Below are 25,673 nucleotides of genomic sequence, written 5' to 3' on the forward strand. Positions count from 1 at the left end.
TTAGATCTACTACTATCTAATTTTTGTAATCTCGTAGGGGTCCATAAAACTCTATGTAATAAAAACAACCATGTTTGACTCATAGATGCTGATCTTGTAGTATGTATTCTCCAGGACCAAAATTTTTGCCATTGAGATGGAGAAATTATCTGTCCTATCTCAATACTCCAAATATCCCTAAGTCCTGATCTCTTTTTTTTGTTTAAAAATTCGTTTATTTTCTTATACCATTTTGCGGCTTGGTGTCCTAGAAAATCCGCTTGAAAACAAAGGATTGGTAAACTATATTGAGTGTTAAGATTCTTCCATTCAGGGAACCCTTCCTGAATGGCCTGCTTCAATTGCATCCATTTAAAATATTGTGTTTTATCTAATCCAAATTTTTGTTGCAATTGTGAAAAACTAAGCAGTGATCCATTTACTATTACATCTTTTAAAGTTCGTATACCTGCTTTTATCCATTGTTTCCATACTATTTTAAATCCACCAATTTTGATCCTGGAGTTTACCCAAATAGATTGATTTAAAGATTTAGTCAAAGGATCTGGTGTTAAATTGCTTATAAATATTAGTGTTTTCCATGTATCTATTAGAATTCTGTTGTCCTTATATCTCCTAGGCATTGTTATACTGATAAAATGTTCTGGATGTAAAGGAAATATGAGGCGCCATTCTAAATATAACCAGTCGGGTACATTTTCCATGAGATCTGGGAGGATCCAATACATTCCCTGTCTTAAAATATAGGCTTGATGGTACCTATAGAAATTTGGAAAATTTACCCCTCCTTCCTTAATTGTTTTTTGTAATGATGCTAAAGCGATTCTTGGTCTTTTCCCAAACCAAACAAATTTTGTTAGAATATTGTTTAATTTTTTATAAAATGACCCCTGAAAAAATATTGGAATCATACTCATTTGATAACAAACCACAGGTAAAATCATCTTTTTAACTGTTTGGACTCTTCCCCACCAAGAAAGATGTAAAGGATTCCATTGCTCGCACATTTCTGTTATTTTTTTAATAAAAGTTTTTCATTCTCTTTTACTGTGCCATCAATTGTATTTTTTATAAGAATACCTAAATATTTTAGTCCTTCCTCTTTCCATTTAAATGAATATGAATCAAATAGTCCTTTGGTGCAATGGATATTAATTGGAAGAACTTCAGATTTTTCCCAATTGATTTTATATCCAGAAAACTTTCCAAACTTTTCTATTAAATTAAGTAGATGTGGAATGGTGTCTTCTGGTTCTCTTAAATATAATAATATATCATCTGCATATGCAGATAATTTAAATTCCCAATTAGAGAATGTGATTCCCTTTATTCCCTTAGTTTGATTTATTGCAATTAATAAGGGTTCTAGAACGATATCAAATAGTAAGGGAGATAAAGGACAACCCTGTCTAACTCCCCTTAGCAAGTTAAATTTATCAGATAAATTATTGTTTATATTTAATCTTGCTCCAGGGGAGCTATATAATGTTTGAATCATTTTAATAAAACCAGGTCCTATACCAAACCATTCTAGAGTTTGATACATAAACTTCCATTCTACTCTATCAAATGATTTTTCTGCATCTATTGATATTAGAAAAGCTGGATCATTCAAATTTTTTGCTAAATTTAGAGAATGAAATGCTAATCTAGTGTTATGTGAACAGTGTCTTTTAGCAACAAATCCAGTTTGGTGTATATCAATAATAAAAGGAAGAGCTTTTGCTAATCTTATAGCTAGCACTTTAGCAATTAATTTAGCATCTACATTCATCAAAGATATAGGCCTATAATTTGTTATCAATGTCGGATCCCTGTTTGGTTTTGGTAAGACAATTATAACAGAATCAGCCATAGTTCCTGTTATATTTCCATTATTTATTTGATATTGATATAAATTTAATAGATAAGGTAATAAAATATTTTGAAATGTTTTGTAAAATTCAACAGTATATCCATCTCCACCTGGAGCGGATCCAACTCTAAGAGCTTTCAATGCTGATTCTACTTCTTTTAAAGATATATGTTCTTCTAAACTTCCTTTTATATGATCCGGAATATTTGGTCCAATAAATGCCTTTAAAAATTCTATACCATCTTGTTCTTTATTTTCATAAGTATCAGAAGTGTATAAATCCTTATAAAAATCAAGAAATTGTTTTATAATATCTTCATTACTAGTGTGTGTATTGCCCTGTTTATCCTTAATTGCAATAATCTTAGATTTTCTTTTTTTTGCTTTAATAAAATTTGCTAATCTTCCATTTTTATTTGAATTTCCATAATACTGTACTTGCCGACAGAACATATCTTTCCTTACAAATTGAGAAGAAATCTCATTATATTTAACTTTTGTTTTTAATAATTTCTGTAATGTATCATGTTCCCATTTAGTAATTAATTTTTGTTCTAATAATTTAATTTCTTGTTCCAATTGTATAAATTATTTTTTAAGTTGTTTTTCCATATATGCAGAATATGATATGATATTTCCTCTCATTGTTGCTTTATAAGCGTCCCATAAAATTTCAATGTTTATGTTATCCAAATCATTAAATTGAAAGAATTCATGCATTTTTTCTTTAATATTTTCTATAAATTTTATGTCTGCAAGTAAAGCATTGTTAAATCTCCAAATTGGTTTAGAATAAACAGATATATCATTTTGTAGATCAATCCACACACCAGCATGATCTGATATAATAATAGGATCAATAATTGCTTTCATCACTTTTTGTGCTATGTTATTAGAAACAAATATATAATCAATTCTTGAAAAGGATTTATGGACCTGAGAACAAAAAGAATATTCTTGATCATTAAAATGAAGGATACGCCATATATCTACTAAATCACAAGTTTGTATCAAATTATCTAATCCTAATGATTTCATTATTTTACTTGGTTTTTTATCCAAAATAGGATCCATTACAGTATTGAAATCTCCAGCTACTACAAAATTAGAAGCAGCCAGTGGTAGTAATATCTGTTGAATATTTTTGAAAAACTCCATTTGATTTGAATTAGGAGCATATAAATTGAATAAATCCAGGGTTGTATTCCTCAGATTCATTTTAATATGTACCCATCTTCCTAATGGATCAAATTTTATTAACTTAAAATCTGCTATACATTTTTTATTTATGAGAATAGCTACTCCTGCTTTTTTTTCCAACAGCAGGTGCATAAAAACATTTGGACACCCAACCCTCTTTTAGTTTATTAGATTCAATACCTGACAAGTGTGTCTCTTGTATGAAATAAATATCAGCTTTTTGCTTATGAAGAAAATTTAGTACTTTCTTTCGTTTGATTGGATGGTTAAGACCATTGACGTTAAGAGAATAAATTTTAAGAGCCATTTAAATTAAAAAGTAATATTTTAATTAAAATTTTATAAATATATTTTTGATCAGATATCCACACATGTTTAATATTTATTCTTCTAGTTATTATTAAACCCTTAATTTTAATATAGTAACATAGTAGATGACGGCAGATAAAGACCCGAATGGTCCATCCAGTCTGCCCAACCTGATTCAATTTAAATTTTTTTTTTTTTCTTCTTAGCTATTTCTGGGCGAGAATCCAAAGCTTTACCCGGTACTGTGCTTGGGTTCCAACTGCCGAATCTCTGTTAAGACTTACTCCAGCCCATCTACACCCTCCCAGCCATTGAAGCCCTCCCCTGCCCATCTTCCTCCAAACGGCCATGCACAGACACAGACCGTACAAGTCTGCCCAGTAACTGGCCTAGTTCAATCTTTAATATTATTTTCTGATTCTAAATCTTCTGTGTTCATCCCACGCTTCTTTGAACTCAGTCACAGTTTTACTCTCCACCACCTCTCTCGGGAGCGCATTCCAGGCATCCACCACCCTCTCCGTAAAGTAGAATTTCCTAACATTGCCCCTGAATCTACCACCCCTCAACCTCAAATTATGTCCTCTGGTTTTACCATTTTCCTTTCTCTGGAAAAGATTTTGTTCTACGTTAATACCCTTTAAGTATTTGAACGTCTGAATCATATCTCCCCTGTCTCTCCTTTCCTCTAGGGTATACATATTCAGGGCTTCCAGTCTCTCCTCATACGTCTTCTGGCGCAAGCCTCCTATCATTTTCGTCGCCCTCCTCTGGACCGCCTCAAGTCTTCTTACGTCTTTCGCCAGATACGGTCTCCAAAACTGAACACAATACTCCAAGTGGGGCCTCACCAATGACCTGTACAGGGGCATCAACACCTTCTTCCTTCTACTGACTATGCCTCTCTTTATACAGCCCAGAATCCTTCTGGCAGCAGCCACTGCCTTGTCACACTGTTTTTTCGCCTTTAGATCTTCGGACACTATCACCCCAAGGTCCCTCTCCCCGTCCGTGCATATCAGCTTCTCTCCTCCCAGCATATACGGTTCCTTCCTATTATTAATCCCCAAATGCATTACTCTGCATTTCTTTGCATTGAATTTTAGTTGCCAGGCATTAGACCATTCCTCTAACTTTTGCAGATCCTTTTTCATATTTTCCACTCCCTCTTCGGTGTCTACTCTGTTACAAATCTTGGTATCATCTGCAAAAAGGCACACTTTTCCTTCTAACCCTTCAGCAATGTCACTTACATACATATTGAACAGGATTGGCCCCAGCACCGAACCCTGAGGGACTCCACTAGTCACCTTTCCTTCCTTTGAGCAACTTCCATTAACCACCACCCTCTGGCGTCTGTCCGACAGCCAGTTTCTGACCCAGTTCACCACTTTGGGTCCTTAAGCACAAGCATTCTCTGACTCCTCCTGTCATAGGTAGTGGAGCTTCTTCTGTGACTATGTGGCTGGATTATGAGCCTCCTCAATATTCCAGAGAGGCTGAGTTTCAGTCTTGCCAAAGAGACGAGGCAAGAACGCTGGTGGCACCTCCCAGCGATCGACTGCCCCTTCGAGGGCGATTGATGACCTTCGGCATCTTCAACAGGAGCAAGAAACGCCGGGAGCCAGCCCGCTTGGGACACCGCCGGGGAGTAGTGCAGAGGTGAAAACCTCAGGATTCGATATCACTCTAAGCCCCGACGTCAAGACGTCACCCCTCCAACCGTTGCCGCAGGTAGCCAGCTCTCCACGTGACCAGTATGCACCCGAAGAGGTAGCTCTCTTGTTCCCGGAGGCCAGTGTATTGGAGGGCTTGCCGTCTGAAATATCCCAGAGTGACATGTTCACTCTTTTAGGACCTGCGATCGGGACAACTGAGGTTGGGGGAGCACAAGACCTCATTGAGGTAAATCAAATTTCAGAACAGTCTCCTATAGCACAAGTACATTTTTTTTCTCCTACCAAACCCCCTGAGGTCACCCTTGAAGCATTATGGGATTTGGTAGTGAAGTTAGGAGACTCTTTAAATCCTCAAATTAAAAATCTGAATAAAGAATTTAAAGAACAGAAAGGAGAAATAAAATTGATAAAACAAGATATATCTCAGTTAAAAATAGAGTCACAAAATACAAGTAAAGAGTTAACATCAGTAAAATATAATCAAGATTTATTGGTTAAAGATAATACAATCCTCAGAAGGAAATTGGAAGCTTTGGAGAACAATGCTCGAGCTAATAATTTGAGAATTATAAATTTTCCTAAGATCGTATCAATCTCCCCTCAAGAAATGGTGAAGCGTTACTTCATGGAAATATTGGAAATTCCTGAAAGCTCTTTACCTCCTCTTACACGGGTATATTATCTTCCTGTTAAATCTCAAGTCGAAGAAGGAAAAGTTGAGGAATCTCAGGAAAGACCATTGGACATTCCGCAATATTGGAACAATCGGATAGAGAACTGGCTGTTTCAGCCACTCTTGTTGTCTGTGGCTTTGGCTCCAGACAAGGATTGGATATTAAAACTTTTCTTTAAAAATAGGTCCAAGGACTTCCTGGGACATCATATTCAGATATTTCCTGATGTCTCTAGAGACTCAAAAAAGAAGAAAAGAATTCCGAATCTTGAAACCTGGAGTGACCCAAATAGGGGGTATTTTTTTTTTTTTTATTTTTTTGAGATATCCTTGTAAATGTGTAGTTAGATACTGTTCTTTGAAGTATATCTTTACAGAGCCATCTCATTTGATAAATTTTCTCTCAATGAAACGTCTTGAGAAAGGAATAGCTGCGCCTAAGGAAGTTTGATCTTTTGGACTGCAGTAGACACATGGCTTTTCTTGATAAACTTTCTTGAATTATTTTGCTCTACTCTTTAAATCTTGGATCCAACTATTGAGGACTAGTGTATGATCAAATGAGTTTATTTTACTTTATGTACTTTTACTTTTAAGGTTAACTGTGTTTTTCAGTTTTGGAAAAATTATAGTTAATTTGACTTTTCATCGTACTTTTCTGTACAAGATGTTTATGCTTGGTAAATATTATAAAATTGTATAAATAAATAAATTTTTTTTAAAAAGAGAGAGAAGTTTCAGATGTTTTCTTTACCAATTTTGTATTCCCTGATGAATCAGGGGGATTGGCTATGCTCTCTGGATCTCAAAAAGGCTTACACTCGTATCCCGATTCATCCAACCTCTCGCAAATATTTTAAGATTTCGGGTGGGGAATCTTCATCTACAATACAGAGTTCTTCCTTTCAGACTCACCTCATCCCCCAGAGTCTTCACGAAGTGTCTGGTGGTGGTGGCTGCAGCTCTCCGTACCCAGGGTCTTCAAGTTTTTCCATACCTAGACAACTGGCTCATCAAAGCTCCCTCTCAACAAGGAGTTATTGCAGTGACCCGACAGACTATTATGTTCCTCCAATGTCTGGGGTTCGAAATCCACTTTCCAAAATCCCAGTTGAACTCTTCTCAGTCTCTTCAGTTCATCGGTGCCATTCTGGACACTGTCTGGCTCAGAGCGTTCCTGCCTCGACCACTCCAAGATGCTCTCATTCGCCTTTGCCATCAAGTGTCGCATCTCACATCAATTTCAGCGAGACTAATGATGATTCTACTCGGTCACATGGCTTCTACAGTTCACGAGACTCCTTTTGCCAGACTTCACCTTCGCATACCTCAGTGGACCCTGGCATCTCAGTGGCAACAAGCTACCGACCCACTTTCTCATCAAATTACAGTAACTCCTTTGTTGACTCCACTAGTGGATGCTCTCTTCCAATCTTTCCAGAGATTTGCTGTTTCACACTCTCCCTCATCAGAAGGTTCTCACAACAGACTCATCAACCTACGCATAGGGAGCCCATCTAGACGGTCTTCGTACCCAAGGCCACTGGTTTCCCGCAGACCGTCTTTGTCACATCAATCTGTTGGAGCTCAGAGTGATTTTCAATTCTCTCAAAGCTTTTCAACACCTTCTTCACAACAACCTGAATTGCAACAATAAGAACTCCCACAGAATCCATCTGTTCGCCTACCCCTCCCTAAAACTATGCCACCTCAAAAGGTTCCTCGACAAAACCTTCGCCTTCCAGGCGGCCAAACAGAACCCATGGCTAGCCCAAATTGTGCTCGAGGCCCCCACCTACCTCGACTTCAGAAAATAATAATAATAATAACTTTATTTTTGTATAGCGCCATACCCCGAAGAGTTCTAGGCGGTTCACATTAGTTAAACAGAGATTACAAGTGGTTACATATCAAATTGATCATAGAGTTGCAAACAGCAAGGCGAGAGTAATTACAAGTGGTTGCATAAACTACTAAAAACTCATTTATTCCACGGACAGAACCCCTAATCCTTTTCCTCCTCTCCTCCCATCCCTACCACCAATGATCTGACCTCTCCTCTTACTCCTTCTTATTGTTCATTCCCAACCTGTTAACTCCAAGGACTTGTACATTCCTTTCATGCTTAACAACTTTGTTGCTTGTAAATCTTATTAATTGATGTGAACCACGTAGAACTCCCTGGGTATGGCGGTATACAAAAATAAAGTTAACTATTATTATTTATTATTGGACAACCAAGTCGCCATGTACTATGTCAACAAACAGGGAGGTACGGGATCTCACTCCCTTGTCAAGAAGCTCTGAAGCTGTGGGATTGGGCAATCCATCAAAACATTTTTCTCAGAGCTGTATACATTCAAGGTCAGCACAACTGCATGGCGGACAAATTGAGTTGTCTTCTACAACCTCACGAATGGACACTCAATTCCTCCCCTCTACGTCAGGTGTTTGCTCAATGGGGAACCCCTCAGAAAGACCTCTTTGCATCTCCCCTCAACAACAAGCTGCCTCAGTTCTGCTCCCGGATATACTCTCCCTAGCATCTCGCGGCAGATGCTTTCCTCCTGGACTGGATGGGTCAGTTTCTCCATGCCTTCCCTCCATTCCCTCTGATTCTCAAGACTCTTGTCAAGCTCAAGTCGCAACCTGCCACCATGATTCTGATAGCTCCTCGGTGGCCCAGACAACCGTGGTCTCCATTCTACTTCAGCTCAGCACCAGGGAGCCTCTGCTTCTACCAGTTTTTCCCTCTCTGCTTACTTCATCCCAATCTGCAGTCTCTACACTTAACAGCTTGGTACCTTTCAACCTAACTGACTCTGTACAGTTTTCTCAATCTGCATAGGACATTTTGGTGGCTTCCAGAAAGCCATCCACTAGGCAGTGTTACGGTCAGAAATGGACTAGATTTTCTGCTTGGTGTTCTACTTGCCAAATGGAGCCAATGTCTACCTCCTTGACTTCTGTTTTGGATTATTTACTTCACTTATCAGAATCTGGCCTCCAGTCTACATCTATCCGAGTCCATCTCAGTGCGATTGCTGCTTTCCATCAACCTCTTGATGGGAAACCCCTGTCGGCACATCCTGTGGTTTCCTGCTTCATGAAAGGACTTTTCAATGTTAATCCACTGCTCAAACCACCTCCAGTGGTCTGGGATCTCAATGTTGTTCTGGCTCAATTGATGAAGCCTCCATTTGAACCAATTGATACGGTTCATCTCAAGTATCTTACTTGGAAAGTGGTGTTTCTGATTGCCCTCACGTCTGCTCGAAGAGTCAGTGAGTTACAAGCCTTAGTTGCAGATCCACCTTTCACAGTTTTCTACCATGGCAAAGTGGTCCTCCGTACTCTTCCAAAATTCTTGCCTAAAGTTGTCTCAGAATTTAACATTAATCAATCTATTGTTCTTCCAGTATTTTTTCCAAAGCCTCATTCTCACCCTGGAGAAGTGGCGCTCCATACTTTGGACTGTGAACGTGCCTTGGCTTTCTACTTGCAACATACTCAACCCACAACTTTTCATCTCCTTCGATCCAAATAAGTTGGGGCATCCTGTCTCGAAGCAAACCATATCCAACTGGATGGCTGCTTGCATTTCTTTCTGCTATGCTCAGGCTGGTCTCCCTCTGCAGGGTCGAGTCACGAGTCACAGAGTTAGAGCTATGGCGGCATCTGTAGCTTTCCTCAGATCAACTCCTATTGAGGAAATCTGTAAGGCTGCCACTTGGTCCTCGGTTCATACTTTCACCTCTCATTATTGTCTGGATACTTTCTCCATAAAGGATGGCCCTTATTACCCCTTTTACAACATCTCTTTTCTTAAGTTACCAACTCTCCCTCCATCCCTTTATGCTTAGCTTGGAGGTCACCCACCTGTTGAGAACATGCTGCCTGCTTGTCCTGGGATAAAGCACAGTTACTTACCATAACAGTTGTTATCCAGGGACAGCAGGCAGATATTCTCACACCCCATCCTCCTCCCCTGGTTGGCTTCTTAGCTAGCTATCTGAACTGAGGTGCCTCACAGGAGACGTGCGCCCTGACTCGGGCGGGAAGGTACTCGCGCATGCGCGGTGCAGCACTCATAAGCTCTTGCAAAGATCTTCAAGCAAGTCTGCTTGCAAGGCTGTCCGCTGCGGGGCTCTGTCGGTGACGTCACCCACCTGTTGGGAATATCTGCCTGCTGTCCCTGGATAACAACTGTTACGATAAGTAACTGTGCTTTTTCTACTGACAACAAGATAAATTGGCTCGACATATTCTCCTTTTGGTGTTGATTTTTCAGTTTGCATATAAGACTGAGCTCATGCAGCAGTGATTGCTTGGGGATGTTCATATATGCTTAGAAAAGCCTATTAGACCTTTCTTTGCTCTGAGATAGCTTGTGACATTGGATAATGACCCACTTATGATTGTCTGATCATCCTGCTATCTGAAGCATATCCATTGTGTATAAGCAAATTGGTTAAACTGAAGCATGCAAATTACATTGCTGCACATATTTTCATTGTGCAAAAGCTTTTGGCTGATTGCATGTTTTGCTCTTTGTTTTTTATATAGGTATAAAGACTGTGTTTACAGGATCCAGTTGTAATGACATTGTTTGTACAGAGCAATGTGTGATGAGTGGGCACTTTGATAAGAAAATTCGTTTCTGGGATATAAGGTAAGAAAATGAAGTTTGTCTCCACCTATGAGCTAGTGACAAATATTTGCTTTTATTCTTTATAGTATCCTGTGAGAGCACATCCAAGTATTTTGTAAACTTGGCCTCTCTTCTGCTTGATTTTGGTTCACACAAGTCTCAATGAGCCAAGAGGTCAATGATGAATAGTAAAAGGTCTGACTGCACAAAGGATCCTGCCTCATCCCTACTCCCAGCAGTCTCGTTCATCCTGTCATGCCCTAGTTGTGTTGTGAGAGGCCTGAGAAACTGCTGACAGACTGTGATGCTTTTCAGTGCATGTTGCCGAAAGTAGATAGGTATCATGACCATGATGAGCATCAGACAAAGCTAATCAAGGAGAACTTGGATGCTAAGGCAGTTTAATCCATTGTGCATGATAACAAGTTTTCAAGCTGAGACCTCTGTTAGACAATTTTCAGTGAACTCCCTGACCAAATCACAGATTCATACTGGAGGTCTATATCCAGTGGGGTAGCCATAGCATAAAGATTAGCAGAAAAGGTGTATCTTTTTTGTAAAATTTCAGGTATGCTTTTAAGGCAGACTGCTGCATATGGAAACCTATTTTTGCAATCCTACCTAAAGGGATAATGTTGAATATCTGCTTAACTTTTGTCCCCAACCTCTCCCTCCTAAATGTGTAACTTTTGGCTGGACATCAAGTGATCCTTCCAAAAGTTGAATTTGCGCCAAATTTTCTTTATAAATGATTTATGCAGTTAACTTTTGAGATCTACCTTGATGAGGACTCTTCACTGTACTGCAGATTCCTTCGCTCAGGTTAGTACATAATGCTGGAACACAGAACAATGCATTTTCATTTGCAGGACTGGAGTATGAAATATCTGCTGAGCTTTGGCTGCTGACCAAACTGGATTTTAGGAAAAAGTGAATTCATATCTTTTTGAGAGAGCTTTTATTAGGTAGATTATTACATTTTAACAGATTATTTATTATTAAAATGTTTATTTTTATTTTTTATTTTTCCTCTATCTCTACTTTTCACTTCTCTATTACCCTCCAGGTACTTTAGTTAGATTGTGAGCCTTCGCGACAGTAAGGGAATTTTTCAAGTACCTTTCTTATTTTTAATCTTAATGTATATTTTCTGTAAACCGCTTAGAACCTAACGGATGTAGCGGTATATAAGAAATAAATTACATTACATTACATTATAAAGAGCAATTGGTCATATATAAACAATCTACTTTAGATGCTAAAAAGGAGTTGTTTTTTAAATAAGAAAATCAAAGAAGCAGCATCCGCTTACAAACAATTATTCAAAGTAGTTAGGAAATTAACTTCCTCCTCTCTTCTCTGAATGATTATGGTAAATTTTTCTAGCTGAGATTTTGTTGATTCTTTTTTCATGAAGGTAAAAACTATTTCTGATGGTTTTAAAGAGAGTTTACTGCCCATTGAACCAATTATGTTGCCTGAAAGTTGGATTGAATTTGAGCTGGTTTCAACTAAATAGTCTAAATTTTGTCTTCATGTTCTTCTGCTATCTTAAAAGCTCTGAAAAGGGAACTTTTTCCTTCTCTATTAGTCATGATAACTTTTTAAGAGAGTGTTGTGCCTGTTGGATTAAAGAGGGTGTGGTTTGCCCTCTATTAAAAATCAGTTGAGCGCTATTGTTACTACTAATTTCCGCCCTATTTCATCTTCGAATTTTGCTGCAAAAATTTTGGAAAAAGCTGTTTTAGTGCAGTTACAAGATTTTTTATATGAATACGATATTTTAGATAGATTTTCAGTTTGGTTTTAGAAGAAAACATTTGATTGAGACTCTCCTTGTTTCATTTCTCAATTCTATTTGAGCAGGATTTGATAAGAGGTGAAAGTTACTTAATGGTATTTTTAGACATCACTGCTGCTTTCAATACCATTCACTATCAGATTTTATTGGAGCATTTGAAATATCTTGGCAAAGGGGGAGAAGTATGGGAATGGTTGTCTTTAACTGACCATTGTTTTTGTGTCCATTTGGACTCTGGTTGTTCTGAGTGGTTGCCAGTTTTAGGTGATGTTCCACATGGATCCACTTTATCTGCTAACCTTTTCAACATCTATACTTTGTTGTATTATTTCCCAGTTGGATATTAGTAATCAACTTTATGCCGATGGTATACAATTTTATTTTCCAATTTAATAGTCAGTTAATTTTTTAACTTTGTATCTCCAAGTAATTAGTAGCTAACTGAAAGCCAATCATCTTAAACCACTTCACTGGACTCCTTCTGAAGGAATGACCACAAACGCACATTGTATATTCCAAAACAGACAGAACTTTTATTGTTCACAAAAAAAATTATAGAATGAACATAGCAGAAAGAAACTTATATTATAATACAATGGAGAGATTATGGAGGCCAGCATATTTCTGAATGTATGTCGAGCTCTCTGCCCCACCCTAAAAAAGCATGAAATTATATACTGGGTTATTTTCTTTGGCCTGTGAAACAAATCTCCACCTTTGTTTGTGTACCGTCCCTATAGGTGCAAATATGCCGCCTGTCTATTCCACCCCAGTCCACACTTCTATCCTCCCTGGGATGTCTATAACAGGAATATTTATCAAACTTTCTTTTCTTCATATGGGTATGTCAGTCCCCCTTTTGGGGCTTATCAGCTCCTGGATTCCTGTGGTCATATATGGAGTGCTTTGCTAAATTGCACATTTCACAGCACATCTGGTGTCCTTTGATATCTGCCTTCGCAGCAAAGTATTGAAACTTAAGTACTCACATGGGCACGCAGCATCCAAAAGAATCAGTCTTTGTCAGCCCATGACTCACGTAGAATGTGGGCAACAGTCTTCCATTCTGTGTAAAAAGTCTCTTCTCATCCCCCTCTTGGTAGGCCTGCAGGTCCCAACCAAAGGGCAGCAGAGAGAGAAACAAATGCGTGGAGGGGCAAACCACTCAACAACCTAACTACAATAAACAAGGATACACTTCAGAACCAGAGGAGGAAGGCACACTGAAGGCAGGCCATACATCAGAAGTACTTCATATTAAGAAATTCGCAATGTGAGTTCAGTTTCACAGTACATAACAGGCACATAATTCAGAACTTTGATTCATCATATAGAGATTTAACAGTGAGAGGTAGCGGAATAACCACGAGCAGAAAGAAACTGTGATGTCACTCGCTCAGTAATATTATGTACTTGCTTACAGCAACTGGGGAGGCAACAAGGTACCAGGAAAAAGATCAAACAAATCACAGCAACGGGAGTAGAGCCCTAATGTTAGGGAACCAAGATTCAAACCACCTGGACACATTAATGCCATTCCAGGTTTGGATCGGGACATGTGCAAGCTTGCACGTGCGATAAGTAATTTCTTCAATTACCTTTCCAGTGTCATCAATTTTAAGGCAACAGAAAGGTTAAACTTACCACACACACCACCTTCAGCAGCCAGGAGGTAATCCAGAGAGATGCTAAAGAAGTCTCATTTGTAATGATTTCAACAACAGCCTGAAGGTGAATAATTCTGTTAAGCATGTAAATAAGGGTGCAGTAACCCCAGGACCCATCTTCAGCCCAGGTAGTTGGGCCATAATACTGAATAAGTCGCTCAGGGGGCCACTCATTGTCTTTCCAATTGCCAATAGCAATAAAGCGGCGAGCAGTGGGAGCAAAAACAGGGACGCCTAATTGCTCACCTACAGTAAGAGGGATAAGAAAAAAGCTGGGGCAGATGGTTCCAAATCCACAGCCGCCTGTCAACTTAACAGTCTTATGGGTGCGGACAGTGCACATATACATATTCCTCATCTGGCAAATATATATGCACTGTCCGCACCCATAAGACTGCCTGCTTTTCATGGGGGGATGTAGTCCATGTCACCTGGAAGCCCGCCGTCTTTACCAGCACCCAAGGCAGCTTGCCACAGTCATGTCTGTCATAATGCGGATTGTTACGCCCAAGATCAGCTTTGGTGAAATCATCTGAAAAAGTGATAGAGTAAATGTCAAAAAGGATGGAGGCAGGGTGATCAAGAGAAGAAATGGATACCGTCTTTTTCCATTCTGGTATGAAAACAGGAATCATTTCAAGGAAAATTCTTAGGGAAGCAGAGCTGGGGGTCAAAACAAAAAAACAGCATGTGACTGGGTGCAAATGGTATAGGTGGTGCCATTATATGTGCAGGTCCCTGAGATCGTATCATGGGGACAATCGTAAGCGGAGAAGTATAGCAGTGTGGTTTTGGTCACTTGGCCAGCAAGAACAGTTGTGATGCAAGGAAGGTAGAGTGTAGAGGGGGAGTCAGGGGACATGGAGACCCAAAGGCGAAGGGGAGGAAAACGCTGCAAGGGCCTATGTTTACACATGCACCCTATTGTTAAACAGAAAGAGAGAAGCAAAATGGCAAAAAAACCACACAGAAAATAAGATTTTAAATTAATCATGTGGGCCCCCAATAGTCTTGGCATACTACTACTAATAATAATAACTTTATTCTTGTATACCGCATTACCATGGAAGTTCTATGCGAAGAAACTGTACATTTACAGCGAAGTTACATTTTCGGCGATGCTACGTTTACATTTTTGGCGATGTTACATTTACGGTGAAGTTATTTTACAGCTAGGTTACATTTGCAGAGAAGTTACATTTGCTGTGAGTTACATAGAGCGGTGTTACATACTAATGCAAAACCCCACAGTCCACAGATGGGGCAGGCTTAATGTCCTTAGCGTGCACCAAAATAGTTTGTCCCTGTAGTTTTACAGCAAAAAGAAAAACAAGTTCCACTCAAAAGGTCCAAGAAGCTATTGATTTGTCCACATTGTCTTGTGATGATTGCGCTTGTCAGCTTGACCGTAAGTCTACAGATGGGGTTGGTCGGCATTGGGGCCCTTGCTATAACACTGGAGTTCACGGACAGCTATCTGCAAGGAAACAACATAATCTTGTAATACTGCTGGTTAGGACTTGCTTTCAGGGGCATGAAACCAATTTTGTTTTTCTTCTATTTGCAGGCTACCGGACCTTACATGGTGGTCTAGCGGTGACACGAGGCAGGAGCGATCTTCCTATGCTCCTGCCTCGTGCAGAGCCGTCCTCAAAATGGCTGCCGTGACTTCCTGTTGTAGCCTCAAGACTACAACGAGAACTCACAGCAGCCATTTTGATGACGGCTCTGCATGGGGCAGGAGCATAGGAAGATCGCTCTTGCCCTGCGTCACTGCTAGACCACCAGGTAAGGTCCGGGGATGCAGGAGGGAAGCGGGGGTGAGTCAGAGCCGGCCCAAAAACTTATTCTCGATTTTTCCTTCTAACCCCTGCGAATACGGAGAAAGAGCTGTATTTTAATATTTAAGGGGTTTCTTTAAATATGTTCAACTTCAGTTAAAATTTTGTCAGAGGTTCAGATTTAATTTAGAATTGGCAGGTTCTGTGTATGTGGCAGTACATGTATATTACTAATTAGAAAATTTTAAAAATGTATTTTGAAGCAGTATAATGAAGCTATGGTGGTTCTGCAGAATTAAGTTGCAGAATGGATGCGGTATATGTGCTCAAGTTGTTTTTTTTTTGTTGTTGTTTTGTTACTGCCCACTTTCATTAATAATTTAAATTTAGCACTAAAACGGAATGTTTTGATATTTTTACTATAGATAAATTGTGATTTTTTTTCTAATAGTTAAATTGCCAAAATTCAGTCAGCGAACTAAAATTGTACCATGTTCCAGGACGGAGAGTATAGTGCGAGAACTGGAGCTACAAGGACGGATCACAGCCTTGGATCTGAATCCAGAAAGAACAGAACTCTTAAGCTGCTCTCGAGATGGCTTGTTGCATATTATTGACCTGCGAGTCATTGCAGTAAGACAAACATTCAAGTGAGTACATAGGTGCCAGCAGTATGGATGATTGAGCACACCCAATATTGAGCAAACTCCTTTAGCATGACTGGGAGCATTCACTTTTGTTGAGTTTAACACCCCACCACAGCACACACACATTCATTTTGAAAAGTTGGTTCCAACAAGTGAGTACATCATTCTGGATTATTGGAAAGATGTTCGGGGCCATGCTTTTTCATGTTCAGATAAAATTTGTATTGCCCAGTGCAGTTTTCTTTTGTGTATGATGAGAATCTTTAGACTTTGTATACTACAGTTCTAAAATATCATACATGGTTACACTATTAATCACAAGATCTGTTTTGCTGAGTCAGAAACTTTTGTTCTGCTTTCTAAAACAGTGTTCTTCAACCGCCGGTCCATGGACCGATGCCGGTCCACAGGGCTGGCACGTCCATTGGGTAGAAGACTGTGTTCTTCATTCGCCAGTCCACGGTGCGATCAACGCGGCATCTTCATCCGGCTCCCTGAGTGCCGCAGTGCACAAAACTGAGGGAAAAGGCTCCTATGCGCGTCCTGCACCAGAACCGGAAGCCTTCTCTCTGACATCGCAATGCAGCACTCAGGGAGCCGGCCCGAAGACGCCACGTTGATCGCACCGTGGACTGGCCCGAAGATAACACCGGGGGGCAAGCCAAAAGGCAAGGCACATCATGGAGGGAGGGAAACAATGGTAGGGGGAATGATTTGATTTTTTAATTTAGTGATTGGTTTATATCTGCTGTCTGTTGAGGAAGAAATGCATTTGTTTCTATTTCTCTGGGGGTTGTACTGCATGCAGAGTCTTGCATCTTAGGATTTGTTTGTAAATATTAGTACAGTCAAACCTCGGTTTGCGAGTAACCCGGTTTGCGAGTGTTTTGCAAGATGAGCAAAACATTCTCACAAAACTTGTCTCGCAAGCCGAGTGTTGACTCGATTTGCGAGCTCCCCCCTCCCCCCGCTCGCAAAGGCCCCCCGCCCGAACAACTTGAACTTACCCCCCTCCCTCCCCCCCGGTCTGGCACCAGCATGCAACCCACAGGACATGCCGGTGCCACTAGAAGATCTTCCTGCCTCTGCCGGGCCTTGAGCATGCATCTGTGCATGATCAATGCCTTCTAATTCTCCCTCTCGCCGAGATTCTCGAGGGAGAATTAGAAGGCCTTGAGCATGCGCAGATGCATGCTCAAGGCCCGGCAGAGGCAGGAAGATCTTCTAGCAGCACCGGCACGTCCTGTGGGCTGCGTGCCGGTGCCAGACCGGGGGGGTGTAAGTTCGGGTGGGGGGTGCCGGTTCGTGGGTGGGGGGCCTTTGCAAGCGGGGGTGGGGAGCAGCGCCTCTGGCCTCGGGGGAAGGGGGGGTAGGAATGTATTAAAGCAAGTTTCCATTATTTCCTATGGGGAAACTCGCTTTGATATACAAGTATTTTGATTTACGAGCATGCTTCTGGAACTAATTATGCTCGTAAACCAAGGTTCCACTGTACTTTTAGTTTTTGGTCCTGCATTTGCATGGGGTTATCTGTTTTCTGGTAGGAATGAATGTTGAAAAGCATATAGGGTGCTTTGTGTAAATTAATTTTGTGGTTAACCATTATGTGTTGTTAATACGATTATATTGTGTGTGTATATATTAAAAATGAATGGAAAAAATGGTGTTGCAATTAGTACTATTATGGGGGCGGAGATTGGGTGGAGATGGGCATGACTTAGCCCAGTGTTCTTCAACTGCCGGTCCACAAAATAATTATTTTATTTCCGCCGGTCCATAAGTGTGAAAAGGTTGAAGAACAGTGTTCTAAAACATTACTACTTACACCATTAAGTGGCATTATAGGCAGTGGAGGCCAAGGCCCTGATTCTATAAATAGTCCTTCTGGTAATTGCCTAGATCGAGATGTCTACCGAGTTAGGAGTTGTTTTGCTTAGCTGTACTATCACAACAGGCCAGTGCAAAACATGTTTGACAATCCACTGATTTCTATAGAGAGACTAGAAAAGCACACACTGACTTCTTCTAAGAATGAATATAATATTTATTTACAGAGAAAAGAAATACTTCACCATGGGTGCCTATGCCTCCATCCTCCACCTCTCACAAACCAGGTGGCTCTTTATGGTCAGGCAGGGAGCTTCTTCCATGGGAGAAGATTCTGGGTAGTGCACATGTTCATTCCACAGATAAGCTACAAGCATAACAATGCTGAGGGGCTTCCTTCATAACATAACAGTAACCTTATATACCACTTTAACCTCACAGCTCAGCGCAGTTTACAAGAAACAGAACTGCGCATATGCAGAGAAATGACAATTCTATATAAAGAAATCAAGGAGAAAAAATGGAAATATAATAGTTGAGATACTAAGAATTCTTCATAAAGAGATGAGTTTTTTTAATAATCTCCTAAAGTTAATGTAAGATTCAACTTACGAAAATGTAAGATTCAACTTACGAAAGATATTATCCCAAAGGGCAATTTGGTAAGCCAAACTTCGGCTGAAAAATCTTTTAAATCGACAATCCCCGCAACAATGATAAAACAACTACAAACAGTACAAAACACAGCCCTGAGCCTAATCTAGTCGCTAAGAAAACACGACCACATCACCGAGGGATACCTTGACTCACACTTGCTCCCAATTCAAGCAAGAATACTATTTAAATTCTACTGTCTATTATTTAAATCCATAAATGGTGACAGCCCAGCCTACTTGAACAACTACCTAATCCAAACTACCACAACCAACCTAGACACCATTCACATACCCTCCAATCAGAGACATCAAACGGAAAAAACTGTACGATGGCCCTCTAGCCACACAGGCAGCAAAACTAGACCACCAACTCTCCAATCTACTAATCGTGACCCCAGACTACAAAACATTCAGAAAAGAAATAGAAACCCTGCTATTCAAGAAATCCATGAAGACTAACTAACACCATATGAAACATTTCAATCCTCTGAAGCAACCCGCTCTACTCTGTAGCACCTCTGGACATGTTCAGAAATCCTCTTCTGCAATCCGCCTTGAACCGCAAGGTAATGGTGGAATAAAAATCACTAATGTAATGTAACCCCTAACCGCAGGAAAAGCAAAAAATCTAATTTCATGAACAAACGGACTCCATAGCTGCTCTGCTCTTTTTTAATACTTTACTAAGATGTCTAGTAACTGCTGGTACCACATCTAAGCACTGGCATACCTGGCAGGGCAAGATCCTGGGGCGGAGCACCCCTTCCTCTGGCTTGAGCATCCTAGTAACATTCGCATGCAATGTTTACCTTTCAAACACACACAGGATAGCACATGTCCAAAAACAAGTCATCTGCTTGCTGTAAAGGTTCAATACGGTCAGAGAGGACATTTGTTCTCTGCATAACAACCAGCAGACACTACTCGGTTTCAGCAGGTAATACTGACAAGAACTCAGGTAGAGCTGGCTAAAGCCTTAAGTCAGCTAGTGCAATGGTCAAAAGAGAGAGACAAGTCATGAAACTGTACAATGCTGTTCTTAGACTTACAGGTCCTGGAACCTTTCACTACAGGCGCCTAACTTAATTTTTTTTTTTAATTGGTGCTGATAATTGAAAGCATCATTAAAAAAACAACAACGAAAAAAAGAATTTGTAGGTGCCATGTAGGTGTTTACACAGAGGCACTTACCTGAAAAGTAGGCATGGTGAGGGGTGGAGTTTGGATGTGGACTTGAGTTAAGCGCCGATATTTTAAGCCAAGAAAACCCTGGCCTAATCTACCAGTGCCTAAGTTGTAAACACCTACCGGCATCTAACTCGATTTATGCACCACTAGGCACAAGTCTGCAAACAACGCCTAATGTGCAGTAGGTGCCATTTCCCTAAGCATCTACCACGTTAGTCACTGTTGATAGAATTAGGCCTAAAATATTGTTCTCCAATTTTTCTGGCTAAGTCAGGAATATACATATGGAATCTTTGCAATTTCGTACTTAGGACCTTATGCTTCCCTTCCCTTCCCTCAGACTTAGACTTTACATTACTGTTTCTTCTAGATTTGCTTTGCAATTTTGCATTTAGCATGCTTAGTCAGTACTTTCTTTGACTATCAAAGCGTATTCAGGGTATCAGTCATGTTTTAATTTTCTTTTGTTCATTTTCAGTTGTAGTTAAATTATCTGTGGAGTCTAAGAATTACAAAAAAAGCCCTAGTTATGAGGCATTAGTGTAACAATGCTTTTTGTGTCATGATTGAGTCTGAGGTCTTGTCTAATTTCAGTTCCCAGGGCTTCAAGTGTGGAGCTGACTGGACCAGAGTTATTTTCAGGTAAGTCATGAAACTTTGAGCAGTAAACCCAAAGGACTTGATTCATTCTCAGGGAGGTATAAAAGGCAGAGGCAGTACAATCCAGATAAAACAAACAATTCCAAGAAGGGCCCTAGAGTTTATCACAAACCAGTGCATAGAAATATAGCTTTCTTGCAATAAAGGCAAACAGTTGTTGCTTAGCAAGTGTGTCTAAAAACAAAGGAGACAAGTAAAGTTGTTCATCCACTTCCAAATACCCTTCTAGGACAATGTCCATGTAATATTTTATTGTGTAAATTGATTACAGTATGTAAATCCTAGATTTCACTGGCCTAACTTTTTGTTAAATAATCCGCTATGAACTAATTACTGGTTATAGCGGAATATAAATGACCTTAACTGAAACTAGTTTCTAACAGTTGTCATATATGAATTAAAGAACCCTACATAATAACTAATATATGACCTGTGATATATTTATATATATATATAATAATAAAACCTTAATAATAATAACTTTATTCTTGTATACCGCAATACCATGGAAGTTCAATGCGGTTAACAATAGAAGAGACTGTACATTTACAGCGATGATACATATTATAGTGTTGTTACATTTACAGAGATGTTACATAAATAGCAGTAATAAAAAGTCATATACTGAAGAGGAGGCTATGCATATACAGCGATGTTACATGTTATAGCGGTGATACATTTACAGTGATGTTAGATGTGAGGCAATGATAAGGCAGGGCAATTAGATAAAACAGAGATAGAGTAAGAGAGGCCATAGTGGCTTGGGAGGGGGGCGTAGTCAGAGGGCATGGAGGCATATCGAGGTCAGGAGGGTGCAGGGAAGGGGGGGAAGGCAGCGTTAGCGGAATTTGTCGAAGAGGTAGGTTTTTAGTGACTTCCTGAACAGGTGGTAGGGCGGGGAGTTGGAAATGAGGGCAGTAAGGCAATTGTTCCATTTGCCCGCTTGGAATGCTAGGGTTCTATCAATGAATCTCTTGTAGAGGCAGCCTTTTAGGGAGGGAAAGATGAATAGGTGGGCGTTTCGTGTGCGAGAGGGGCCTGCTATTTCAAGGTGCTCAGACAAGTAGATTGGGGAAGATCCTGTTAGAGTTTTGAAACAGAGGCAGACGAACTTAAAGATGATCCTTGCCTCTACTGGAAGCCAATGGAGTTTGGCGTAGTAGGGGCTAACATGGTCGTATTTTTTGAGATCATAGATGAGGCGGATGTCCGCATTTTGGACTGTTCTAAGACGTTTGATGGTATTTTTATAGGATCCCAGGTAAATAATGTTGCAGTAGTTTAATATGCTTAATACCAGGGATTGAACGAGTAGACGAAAGGCTTGGTGGTCGAAGTAACGTTTGATGGTGCGCAGTTTCCAGAGGGTATAGAAACATTTTTTCACCTGGGCACTGGTATGGTCATCGAAGGTTAGGGTGCGGTCCAGGATGACTCCAAGGATTTTTATGGTGGGTAGGATAGGGTAATCTAGCCCATTCAGTCTGAGGGAAGTGTTTGTTAATTTATGGTTGGGACTCGCTAGGAAGATTTTGGTTTTTTCAGAGTTCAACTTTAATTTGAGTTTTGAGGTCCACAGTTCTAACTTGGTGAGGATAGATGCGATGAGTTTTTCCTTTTCTAGAGTGAGTGAGGTAATGGGAACAACGATGGTGATGTCATCTGCATATATGAACGATTTTAGGTTTGAGTTTGCTAGGCTTCGTGCCAGAGGGGTCAAGTAAATATTGAATAGGGAGGGGGATAGGGGAGAGCCTTGTGGGACTTCACAAGGGTTACGCCAGTGGTGGGAGAAGGCTCCATTACTGTGGACTTGGTAGGTACGGTTGGTTAGGAAGCCTGTGAACCAATCTATTACCTGTCCGGAGATGCCGATGGAGTCAAGGCAGTTGAGCATAATGTCGTGGTCGACCAGGTCGAAGGCGCTGCTCAGATCGAATTGAAGTATCAGGGCGCTTTTACCCAGCGAGAACAGATGGAGGAGGTAATTTGTCAGAGCAGCTAGGACGGTTTCGGTGCTGTGGTTTGGGCGGAAACCGGACTGGGAGTCATGAAGAATATTGAACTTGTCGAGGTAATTCGTAAGGTTGTTGTTGACAAGACCTTCCATGAGTTTTTGGAAGAGTGGTATGTTGGCGATGGGTCTGTAATTGGTGATGGAAGAGATTGGCTCCTTGGGTTGTTTAGGGATAGGGGAAATGAGGATGTGGCCAAGTTCGGACGGGAAGTGTCCAGTGGACAGGCATAGGGATACCCAATTGAAGAGTTCTGCTTTGAATGATGGGGGGGCGCATTTCATGATGGTGGGAGGACAAGTGTCTAATAGGCAGTTGGAATTGGCGTATTTAGAGTAAAGTTCGAGGAATAGATTCCAGTCAGGATTTTCAAAGGAGGTCCAGGACCACTGTTCCCTCTAAGCTGAGCAGGAGTCCTCCACCCACAGTCTCACCAATAGAGGGTGCTGTTTTACTAAATTTTTCCCAATTTAGGTGGAAGTTGGGGTCTACGTCGGAGTTGGAGATGGGAGTGTAGTGTGACCAGAAGTCTGCTGGATTAAGATGTTCTCTTGTCCAGATGAATTGCTTTGTATGGATGGGGTTAGGCTTTTTGTTAGGTTGTTTTTTGTGCCAGGCTAGTTCAAAATTGCACAGGAGATGGTCAGACCAGGGGGTATTTGACCAGGTTTGGTCTAAGAGACTTATGTTGGGAGTGGTGTTGGTATTGGAGATGAGGTCGAGGTGGTGACCTTTGTTATGGGTTGTGGTTTGGGGGGGATTGGAGAAGCCTAGTGACGTGAGGAAGGAGAGAAGGTCTGCGACATTTGAGTTCTCTTTCTGTTCTAGGTGTAGGTTGATGTCTCCTGCTAAGAGATTGTAGGTGCCTGCTGACGAGTTCGCAAGAAGGTGCTCGTAGAAATCGTCTTTTGCTTGATTCCATTTATTAGGGGGTATATAGAATAGCGTGATGATTAGGTTATCTATACAGTCTGTTTTGGAAATTTTGCAGGTGAGGATTTCCAGGTCCTTGGTTGATTTAGAGTCTAGGACATGGAAGTGAAGGTGATTATGGAGAATGATAGCGAGGCCACCTCCTCTTTTTGAGTTTCTTGAGAGAGTGATAATTTTGTAGTGTGGGGGGAGAATGTCGCCTATGATGGGGTCCTGGTCGGAAATGAGCCATGTTTCAGTTAGGAGGACAATGTCTAAGCGAGTTTCATCCAGCCAGTCTTTGATGAGCTGGGCCTTATTTCTAGCTGAGCGGATGTTCAAGTAGGCACAAGGAAGAATGGATTGTTGTGGGGGGCAGGAGGGTATCGTATATTGCAGATATTTTAGAGATCGTTTTCTTTTAGGAGTTGGTCTGGGAGGGTGGCGGGTGGTGTTGATCACAGGAATTGGGAAAGGACCTGCTTCTGTGCAATCGTGTATAAGTCGATGAGGGCGGAGGAATTTGTCTGGACCGGGGATTCTAGTCCAAGTGGTGTCGTTTGAAATAGGTTCAAATGCTAGAACATTTGTAATCCAGCCTCTTGTGCTAAGCAGATAGAGGAGGAGAAAGGCGGGGAGATTATGAGTGATGCTGGTCATGTTGGTCTGGTCGGGAGGGGGGAGGAAGATTCAGAGGGGGGGCAAACTGAGAGGCTAGTGTGAAGGGGAGGCCAAAGCTGGGTTCGCAAGGGGGAGATTGAGGGGTGTTGGGGGAAGAGGAGGGCTAGGGGAGAGGCTTGGAGAGGGGCAGCTAGGTGGAAGTAGCAGGCCTGGGAAGGGAAGAGAGAGGAGAATAAGGGTAAGATGGGTGGCTAAGGGCGGATACAAACACGGGGTATGTAAACTAGAGTGCAGAGGGGAGGCTTATGAATGAATATAAATTCAGGGCATGTAAACTGGAGAGATTGTGGAGAAGGTAAATCTATGACTATGAATAGGTCGTAAGATGGAATTAAAGGTAAAAATCTGTAACGGGTATGAAGTAGGAGTCGTGGGTAGATACAAAGAATAAATCTGTGAACTTGAGAGAAGATGATCAGATCAGGGAGGCCGCAAGTGAGAGACAAGGAATATAGTACGTGGCCCTCGGGAGTTAGTGACACTGAGTTATGTGTCGGTCTTTGAGCCCTTCACTGTGCTGGAACAGGGAAAAAGACCCGGTCTGCAAAGCCCTTAAGAGGGCTGGAAAAGCAGGCCAGGGGCCGAAGTGGCTGCTGGGGGCGGGGCAGGCCACCGAACGCGTTGCTCCTCCGGTGCAGTGAAGGGGGACGACTCGATCTCCCTTCCCCTTCACTGTGCTGGAACAGGGAAAAAGACCCGGTCTGCAAAGCCCTTAAGAGGGCTGGAAAAGCAGGCCAGGGGCCGAAGTGGCTGCTGGGGGCGGGGCAGGCCGCCGAACGCGTTGCTCCTCCGGTGCAGTGCATGCGCTTTTAAAACTGCGTGATCCCTGCCACTGTGATTTCTGATCCGTGGCCGTGTTCCATTTTAGAACGCGGCGGCAGGGATCACTCTAGCCACTCCCCTCCTGCCTTCTCTCACCAACCGCTGGAGGAAGCGCAGGCAAGCTCTCTCCCTGCCTGCATCCTCGCCGCCCCGATTGGTGCTGGCTGTGGCTGCCAGGAGGAGGGCTTCATGGAGCGCCGCCGCCCACCAACACTTTCACAGTCTCCTGAGCCACGTCCTCGCCACCCCGATTGCCGGCCGTGGTGGCCACCGCTGCGCTCAGGGTGAAACTGCTTCCGACGTCTTCTCGCTTCTGGCGCATTTAGGCATGTCGGTGGTGGCGAAGGAGGGTGTCTTGCGATGCAGGCGGGGATCGGAAAGGGTAAGGGAGCCGGCCATAAATGAGTCAGCGGGGGTTGGGCTGGGAGGGGAGAGAAGCGGTCTGCCTCTGGTGCTTCAAGGCCTGGCTTCTTTGGGCAGCAGCAGTGTTTACAATTCGCTGCTGTTGCCGGCTTCAGGCCTTCATTTCTGGCGGGTCCTGCCTACTTTCTGTTTTCATGAAGACCCGACCCAACAGAGAGGAAGACCTGAAGCCGGCAACAGCAATGAATTGTGAATGCTGCTGCTGTCCGATGAAGTTCAAGGAGGA

General features: G+C 41.5%; 1 protein-coding gene and 1 non-coding gene across 10 annotated transcripts in view; both read left to right on the forward strand.

The window, feature by feature from the left end:
• ATG16L1 (autophagy related 16 like 1) overlaps nucleotides 1-25,673 on the forward strand; it is a 271,176-nt gene that overhangs the window by 206,808 nt on the left and 38,695 nt on the right. For 8 of the 9 annotated variants that reach the window (XM_033958627.1, XM_033958625.1, XM_033958626.1 and 5 more), the window contains 3 exons: nucleotides 10,283-10,388; nucleotides 16,117-16,266; nucleotides 20,529-20,576. In XM_033958627.1, coding sequence (XP_033814518.1) covers nucleotides 10,283-10,388; nucleotides 16,117-16,266; nucleotides 20,529-20,576 — 304 coding nt within the window. Of the gene's footprint in view, nucleotides 1-10,282; nucleotides 10,389-13,271; nucleotides 13,442-16,116; nucleotides 16,267-20,528; nucleotides 20,577-25,673 lie in introns of those variants that run through there. The other variant, XM_033958632.1, reaches the window with a different exon arrangement.
• On the forward strand, nucleotides 10,541-10,809 carry LOC117367318. The gene has a single exon (XR_004540740.1).

Source organism: Geotrypetes seraphini, chromosome 9, assembly GCF_902459505.1.
Source record: "Geotrypetes seraphini chromosome 9, aGeoSer1.1, whole genome shotgun sequence".
Lineage (NCBI taxonomy): Eukaryota > Metazoa > Chordata > Amphibia > Gymnophiona > Dermophiidae > Geotrypetes > Geotrypetes seraphini.